The sequence below is a fragment of the Lupinus angustifolius genome, unplaced genomic scaffold, assembly GCF_001865875.1.
Source record: "Lupinus angustifolius cultivar Tanjil unplaced genomic scaffold, LupAngTanjil_v1.0 Scaffold_511, whole genome shotgun sequence".
NCBI lineage: Eukaryota > Viridiplantae > Streptophyta > Magnoliopsida > Fabales > Fabaceae > Lupinus > Lupinus angustifolius.
In genome coordinates this window covers 76630-85954 of record NW_017727873.1, presented here as the reverse complement: position 1 = coordinate 85954, position 9325 = coordinate 76630, and the positions used below count along the sequence as shown (strand labels likewise).

At 33.3% G+C, this 9325-nt stretch overlaps 1 protein-coding gene across 1 annotated transcript; it reads left to right on the top strand.

The window, feature by feature from the left end:
* Nucleotides 1–253: 253 nt before the first annotated feature.
* On the top strand, nucleotides 254–6976 carry LOC109341586 (uncharacterized PKHD-type hydroxylase At1g22950-like). Its single transcript, XM_019579521.1, has 9 exons — nucleotides 254–690; nucleotides 1941–1988; nucleotides 2270–2446; nucleotides 2534–2684; nucleotides 2806–2892; nucleotides 5400–5524; nucleotides 6198–6316; nucleotides 6532–6643; nucleotides 6731–6976. The coding sequence occupies exons 1-9, from the start codon at nucleotides 361–363 to the stop codon at nucleotides 6746–6748; spliced, it is 1167 nt and encodes a 388-aa protein (XP_019435066.1). The 5' UTR covers nucleotides 254–360; the 3' UTR covers nucleotides 6749–6976.
* The last annotated feature ends 2349 nt before the right edge of the window (nucleotides 6977–9325 follow it).

The following is a 9325-nucleotide window of genomic DNA, read 5'->3' as shown; positions in this document are numbered from 1 at the left end:
ATAGGTTTTTAAACTTTGAAGAAAAATTGCGTGAAAATGTATCAAACACATAACACATGTATGTCCTATAGATTGTCTTTGCATTATATTGTCATCAACCCATTCAAACTCTAAACTTTTAAACTGAATAAATGTGATTTAAATCAAAGTAAATTCAGATGTTATTTCTCCCTTCCATTCCACGTCATGAATGCTTATAAAAAATAAAAAATCCACGTAAAAAATGTTCACACATAAAACATCTTCCTCTATCTCCAACTCAACTGAAACAAACACTTAAAAGCAGATACTGAGCCCTACCTTCAAAATTCTCGTTTTCTTTCTTCAATCTTTCATTCTTTTTCATCACCCCAATCAACCATGTCTCACCCTCAGAATGGTTCTTCTGACCGCACCCCCTTCCTCCACCACCACCACCACCACCCTCCCACCGTGTCCAACGGCCACGTCCCTGCACTACCACCACCAACGCTGTCATCTTATGGTCTTAACAGCACACTCCTTACAAGTCCCCAACGTGACCATAACCCCGATAACTACGATGACATGAGATTGGAGTTCAACCATCTTATCTTCAGCTCCCTCGAACAGTATTTGCCTCCACACTTGCTCAATCGTTCTCGTGACGAGAAAGCCAATTACATGACCAGCATTCTCCATCGCTATTTACCCGAGAGTGAACGCATTCGGGTATATATCCTTCATTTTTAGTCTTTTCAGTTTTTTTTTAATTTTAATTGGATACCTGAGATACCCACAAGGGTATTTGAATTTGGGTGCTGTGGGTTTTTATCTCTCTTAATTTGTGTAAAGATTTGATCTTGATGTTGCCCATAATTAATTAGGTTGAAGGGCATTGATGATATGTATACATGAATTGCTGCATTATGGTCGGTAGTTTTTGCCTCACTTAGATAAGCTGTGAGAGAATTTTGGGGATGATATTGATTATTTTATTTTGTCTTTTTTTCAACTACTTGATTAAGAATTTATTTTGACGTTGCCCTTGATCAACGAGGATATGTAGAAATAAATTGTTGCTTCACTTAGGTAAATAGTGAGAGAATTTAGCGGATGATGTTGATTATTTATTGTGTGTTTTTTATTTATTTATTTATTTATTAAAATGTTGATTTTGATGTTGCCCTTGGTCAATGAGGTTCATTAGGCATTGAGGATATTGGGGATGAATTGTTTGAATTACTCTTGCTACCTGTTGCTTAACTTAGATAGACTGAGATTCTATGGGATGATGTTGATTATTTATAGTTTGCAATTGCGAGAGTAGAAAATTGGCTGGAAAACAATTCGGATGCTTAGTTGCTTCTGACTGCTTGAGGGTATACCTCGGCGCAACTATATGGTTGTTTGCCTTGTGACCTAGAGGTCATAGCTTCAAATTCTGAAAATAGTCTCATCACTTGTGAGGGTAAGATTATACATCTACCGTTCATAGACCGTGGGAGCCTCGTGCACTTGGTCCTCCATTTTGCTTCTGACTGCTTAGTAGATAAATGGAGTATGTTATCTATTTTACCTAGTGGTCTTCCACTTAGACATGGTCCTGAACCATTCATGTTAGTACGTTTCTTCTTAGAATGATGGCAATCTGTTTGCCCTTTTATCCGTCAAATGTACTTGCTTGTAACTTCTCTAGAAATGATATGTTGGGAAATGGGAAGACAAAATTAGGGATTTTATGGAAGCTTAATATTCCATTGGGACTCTAATAGTCTGGAGGGCCAGAATTTTCTGTTTTCAATTGTTTTAGGGAGTATAGTTTTGGTCATGAAAGCACCACTACTTTGTTATTTTTGAAGTTTTTTTGCAGTTCTCTAATCACTTCCTCATGTGGAGTTTCTTTTCTTTGTCCTGGTATTTTATCATTAGGTTTGGTTTTGTTGTTCACTTTTTTGAGCTTTTACTGTTCTGGATTACAGATTCAGAAGCACAAGGAGTACAGGCAGAAGATCATATCGAATTTTACTGTAAGTTATGTGATGAACCCTTCAATAGTAGTTTTGTACATTTTTGAATAGTGAATATCTATGGGTTCATTTTATGGTTATTTCGGAAATTGTGGGAGCTCTTGTCTTTCGGATATCTTTTGAAGGAAGGCATCTTTTCTCTGGTGCTCATCGATGAGATTTTGGAATCAATACATTTATATCAGGATTTTATGACATGAGAATAATTATTGCGTGTCATTTTCCAAATGTAGCACCTATATCAATCATGTGAAGTCTTACCAATTATTCACTTTTTGTAGCCACTACATAAGGAGATATATTCTATGCACGCTGAAAACTATTTTGTGCCATCATTTCTCCAAGCAATTAAAGAAAATAGAGAAGCAAGCTTTAGAAGTATAATGGTTGAACCCGTAAAAGGAATTTTTACGTTTCAAATGCTTCAACCAATTTTTTGTGAGAAGTTAATATCCGAGGTATCACATTTATTTTCCTTCCCATATATCATTATACATGTTCCATGTTAGTGTTTTATGTTTTCTTATCCAGTTCTGTTTGGTTAGGTGGATCATTTTGAAAGGTGGGTCAATCAGACTAAATTCAGAATCATGCGACCTAATACAATGAATCAATATGGTGCTGTTCTTGATGATTTTGGCATGGAAACTATGCTTGACAGATTGATGAATGATTTCATATTGCCTATATCTCGAGGTTTATTTTATTTATCTTAATGAGAATGGAGGAGAAACTAGGACTGAGATAAAGAAACTAATGTAATAACATGAACACTTCTGCAATGTGAATCTGTTTTTGTTTTTTTCTTGCTTTGTAGTTTTCTTTGCTGAAGTTGGTGGATCCACGCTGGACTCTCATCATGGTTTTGTTGTTGAATACGGTACCAATAGGGATGTGGAACTTGGTAGGATTTTCAAACTTATGTCATTAGTTATGTGACTTTGCTATTTCCTGGAATCTGTAATAATTTTTTTAAAAGGTAAATGGAGTTTAATGTTTCAGGTAGCTAGTTATGTTTTTTATTTATAATTTACTTAATCACACTTTTTATGCTATTAAGTATTAACCTTTACCTGCTATCTTGTATATTTTGATTCCTTTTTTTTGGGGGATTGAAAATGCATTAGACTTCCATCATTGTCTGAACTACAGCGTGATTAGTCAGTTTTGTTGTATTTGGCTCTTTTAGTCTTTTAATTTCTGTTTAGTAGGATACAGTCTTATCTTCCCCATAAACGGCTGAAGTTCACATCATTTTTATAATTAGTTGAAGTTCATTATGACTATCAAATTACTTTTGGTTATTTTTGCTTATCTACTCTAAAGCTGAATGTGTCTATTCTATCAGCTTTCAACTAATAATTTACTTGTGTTGCATTACTCGTTAATCTCTCATGATAATTAGATATATTTCTCTCATGGATTCAATTCAATACTAGATCTGTTTCCTTCTTGAGTTGCTTGCCTATGATGCTTATGTAGTTCCTTTATTAGTATTTCCCAAGTGTATTTTGCTTGCTTTACTTTCTTTGCCACACGTCTTTTGTTTTCTTCTTTATATAAGTTGGAATGTATGAAATATCTCACAATATCTTAAATTATTTGTTGGAGAATATCTAGAGGATATTTAGATATTGAGAGGATATCTCATATTATCATGATTATATCTTCTGTCGATGTTGTTTACGCTTGGTTGTAGCTTCTGCCATGGATAGTTAAGCGTTGTCTGTTTCTGTCTATTGTACTGAAGCTTAGAGATAGCTTTTGCCATGGATGGGTAAACTTTGTTACCTAATGACATTTGAAGATTGCAGTTGTTGTTAATGGCTTAGAGCTTTTATTCCAACTCCCTTAGACTACCTTCGTCGTAACTATCATTGCACCATTTTCATTGCAGATTTAGCCAATGTTCAACACCTTTCTAGCCATGTTTGTGGACCCTATATAATTACTTTGATAATTTTCAATTTTTAAAGGGATTATTTGTAACAATCTTAAAGCTTAGTAAGCTTTAACTTAAGGTGGAGTGTTAGAATATATGAAATATCTCACAATATCTTATATTATCTTGAGGGGAATATCTAGAGGATATTTAGATATCGGGAGGATATCTTGTATATCATGATATATCTTAAATTAGTTTATAGTATCTTAGAATATCATTTAGGATTGAGTTACTTTATTTTATCTTTTATGATTTGTTTCTTTAAGTAATTAAGAGTCCAATATTAATATAAATAGGAGTTAGTGTTATGCCTTTTGCATCACATCATCATTCACAATAATATCAATGTAATTTACTATTTTGAGTATTTCTTTTTCCTAGGTAGTTAATGGCGTGCTATACTGCGATTGAGTGGGATAGAGGAGGAGCGACAGTTTTCGACCCTTACATGGGACAAGATGGTGATTGCAGCGAGCTGTTGTGCCCTGTAGCAACAAGTTAGCAGTGAATATGGACTCCAATCGCGGGTCAAGTAGTCGCTCCATCATTGCTAAAACTAGAACCCTAATTTTAAAGCGCAAAAAGTTAGTTTTGCCTTTCTTAAAATTGGAAAAGTATTTTTTGCCCGTGTTTTAATACGCACTTTTTGGTAATTTAACCCTCCCATTCTCACTGTTATATAAAACATGTTGAGGCCCTTCTCCCATTTACAGCAGTCTTACTAATACTAGCAATGAACTAAAGCAGCTCCAACCATGATTTTTGGCCAGTCTGCACTTTCGGGCGAGGCAATCCATTTCGACTTCTCCTTGCTTCTTCCCTTCACTCTGTTCTCAATCGCCACATACCACTTCAAGAGAGCTCACTTTCCACAACCATGGCTTCATCTCAACCTCCCACTGCCACACCAACTCCTAGTACTGCTCCCAGTTTATAATTTAAGTAGTGGAACCTAATGAGTGATAGTGATGACAAGTATTGACTACTGAAGTCTGAAAGTACTTTGCCTAAGGCCTTAGAGGCTTAATCTTATTTTTTGAAGCCTTAGAGCACTTTAATACACTTACATTGAAGCCGAGGCTTACACTTATTTTTTTATGCTTGATCTGTTATATTGAAGACTTAGTAGCTTACACTTATTTTGTTTATATGTTATGAATGCTTATGTTATATGGAAGCCTTAGAGGCTTACACTTATTTTGATTATTAACTATGGCTATGTCTTTAATTTTGGCGTGTTTTAGTATTTTTCGTGTAGTTATATTTATAGGATATAAATTACTTATATTTTCCCCTTAGCTATGGTGGTCATACTGCATTCCCGACTACCCGCTACGGCATTTTTGGGGGCGACTGCTATGCTTCGCTATGAGTGACTGACTATGTAGCTTTTTCTCCTTCTATCCCTAAACCCTATGATTTCAATAATATGCCTTTCTTCAAATCTGATGTGCAACATTTTGCAGGCTTCCATGTCGACGACTCAGAGATAACACTGAATATTTGCCTAGGAAAAGAATTTTCTGGTGGAGAACTCTTCTTCAGGGGTGTTCGATGCGATGAACATGTGAATACAGAGACCCAATCTGAGGTATGTCTACTACTTTACTGTATGGGGAAAATTATCTCAGGCCTAATAATTTACAATTAGCTACAGTACATTCTCCAGCATGGATTTGAATTCTATTTTATACTTAGAAGGGAAAATAGAAATGCCTACCAGTTTATTCATTAAAAGATGTTTTTCTTTTCTGCTTGTCATTTGATTGTTAAAAGACAGATTTATTATGAACTTCAAATTTAAATTTATTTGGAACTTGATTTTTTTGGGTACAAGCTTAATATAGAGGAGAGCACATATGTTGTCACATAAGGATATGCCGCTCCTTGTGTCACTTGTTGTGATTGGTCACAAAAATATTTAATTATGAATTACAATAAGTGACACATAGAGTGACACAATTTTTTATCCGAAGACGTGCTCCCAATAGAGAGGTTGTTGCATACAATTGGGACTTCAGAGTTCAGACTATCCAAAATGAGGGTGAGACAATAGTTCAACCCCAGGCTTATGGTGACAACATACTATATTTCCTAAGTACTTGAATGAACAAATACATTATGAACTGCTTTATTCATTTCATTATTCTGCAAATACCCAATGGCATTATAGTGATATTATAATAGATATTGACCTAATGTAAGTATACAACTTTCATGCGGACATCCTTTTCTGTGTTCCATTTCCTATAAAATCTTTGTAGGAGATCTTTGATTATTCTCATGTTCCGGGACGTGCTGTTCTACACCGTGGTCGTCACCGGCATGGTGCTAGACCTACAACATCTGGGCACCGGCTCAATTTAATTCTCTGGTGCAGAAGGTATTTGCATCAAATAGCCTAGCTCCTTACATAAGTTATGTAGCAAATTATGTGATTTTAGAATACCATGGGTTTTCTTTTGCCATCAAGGAATGACAATATATCTCAGGTTCTGAACATCTCTTGTTTTCCCATTCTATCCTCTATCCTATGCTTATATCTTAAGCATTATCCATGATCAATCACATTTGCATCTATCAACTTTCTTGTTGCAGTTCGGCGTTTAGAGAGATGAGGAGATATCAAAGAAATTTCTCTAGTTGGTGTGGAGAATGCCGACGGAAGAAGAAGGAAAGAGAGCGCTTATCAATTGCTGCCACCAAACAGGTAACAAATCTTTGAGATGAAGAAAACTTCTAAACTAACTAATCTTGTCACCTTTCATGAAACTAATTATGTGTCCTCACTTTCCAGGAATTACTAAGGTTGTGACTTTAATCAACCTCATCAGCTTGTACAGTTTTTTTTGGATTCAGGCTTCAGGATTGTTTTTTAGAAGATGGAATATGTTTTAAGTTGAAAACAATAGTGATTTAGTTAGTAATTTAGTGAATGGAAGTGAAGGAGAAATATAGTTTTGTAATTGAATGCTCTGATGACAAATAGGAAGGAACTTTATGACTTCCTTTTTGTTCCTAATTTGGGGCTGTGCCTTTTTATTAGCTTAGAAGAAATTAAGGCGTAAATTAGTTCATTTTGTGTTTAAAATAACTTATAATAAAAAGATTTCTGCGAGTTTTTTAAAATAAAAAGTGATTATTTCGTAAGTGTTGCCTTCATTTTTCTCTACTAGGTATATTTCGTAAATCACGATTATATCCCTACTGTAGTGGCTAGATTTGTATAAATGCCAGACTTTAAGTAGTGTTGGGTTTTAAGGGAGGCATTTTGATTAAAGCATCTCGCTTACTTTGTGAATCAAACAATTGAGACAAATTAAAAGTTATTTCCCTTAAATTCCATAAAAAATAGAAATCAAAAGCCTTGAAGGTACAATATTGTTTATTTTCCGATATTTCTTATGTTTGATATTGTTTTTTTTTCCTATTCTTTGATTGTTAGTTTCTTTTATAACTTAAGGCGGTTTAGGTAGCCATTTTATGTTATAAAATAATTTGTGTTTAAAAAAATATTTCTACAAGGTGTTAAATAAAATGGATTACTTTTTCGCTAATCATATATAAATTAACATTTTTTAAATGTATATAATATTTATACATTGTCAGTATTTAAGTAATTATGTATAATCCTATCTATTATTTTCAGAATATTCTGGACTTTCCTAGTTCCACTTACTAACTATATATGTAAATGGGATTTTTATCATAACATTACCTGAACGTTCCTGGCTAAGATTACATTAACGTATTCTTCTAAACTTCTATTTTGTGCATATTGTAATCATTGTCCATTTAATATTGGACTATTGTCCCAGTAATAATGCTACTCGATCACTACTCTTGCCAGCCATCTTTAAAGCAAACATTTCTCGATGTCCTTACCATTGTTGCTTTCTCGTTGCCATGGTGATAACCCAAATTCAATCACAACTATTCCATGTAGGGTGGTCCAACCTCGGAACCCATATTCTATTCCAAAAAGTGTATCATGCCATATATTACTTTATCTAATTGGTCACAAAAATACTTATTATTAAATTTTAAACTTAAATATATATTTTACAAACAATCGGGGAAAGTATTACATGAAGTGACACACTCTTTTTGATATAGCAAATATTATGCATAAGGTGAATATGGCTTTTATTTTATGTTTAAATAATATTGCCAAGTTTTAATATCTTCTCATGAAAAAGTATCATATTCTTTTAACTTTTAAGCCCAATTTGATAAATTGTTATTATAATACTTGTTTTAATTCATTTAGCTAAACTTAATCTTAGAATTCGGTTAAGCTTAAAAACGAGTTAGACTCATCTCCATTATTGGATAAGACAGTTAGTTAAAAATATATAGAAAAACTAGAATATAATGACACTTTTATTTTTTTACTTTAAATTGTTATAACATTTTTGTTATTAAGAACAAATAAAAAACCTAACTATCAAGCTATGTACCCAAAAAAAAGAAAAATTACTTGGTTATTACCTGGATTAATTCCGTTATGTAATTGGAAGCATACAATTAAGGTCATGCAAAGTTATGTAGTAAATGGTAAGAGGATTAATTAATTTATAGTTTATGACCCATATATATTAAAGTCACTAACTATCGTTAGAATATTAAATTTATATATGTTTTAAATTAATGAGTTAGATGTGTCGCGAATCATATAATAACTAAGGGAGGGAGCAATTATAGGATTTTTATAGAAATTCTTATTTTTCAAGGTAGAGTAATTTCTATAATTATTATAATTGCAAGTTGGAACATTCTTACCTGCCTCCATTTGGCTGTGTTGGCACTATTATAAAGTAAAGTGTGCTTTTAAATTTTGTTATCATCTCTTCGATGCACTTTTTCTGTAGCGTAGGGCCTATATGGCTATATATTAAAGTGCATTTCGAGGTATAACACAAAAGAAATCATTAAGAAAAGTTATGGTATGGCTGTTGTACCTAAACCAGATTTGTGATTCCAAAATTGACTATATCAGAAACATGCCCAAGCAATATATTTTGAGGATTATTATAATTATATTCACATACAAGCGTAATTAAGTATAAAGTTTGAATTTGAATATAATTATCAGACTAATAATGAACTTATTGCTCTCATGGTGGCAAGATATTAGGATTATCACAGTATAATGATGGGACTTGTCTTCTAGACGACAAGACAATGTAAATTGTCCTTAACCAGTACTCTCATTAAACCTGCCCCCCTTTTAATCTATATTTGTCAACTTGTCTAACATGTAAATAAGTTGGGACAAATTAAGGTATCTCACTCATCTATTATTTAATCTCTCAGATTTATGATTAGTTAACCGATATGTTTTATATGATCAGTTATTTTTTGTGTTTTGACCAATCACAAAATTGTTACA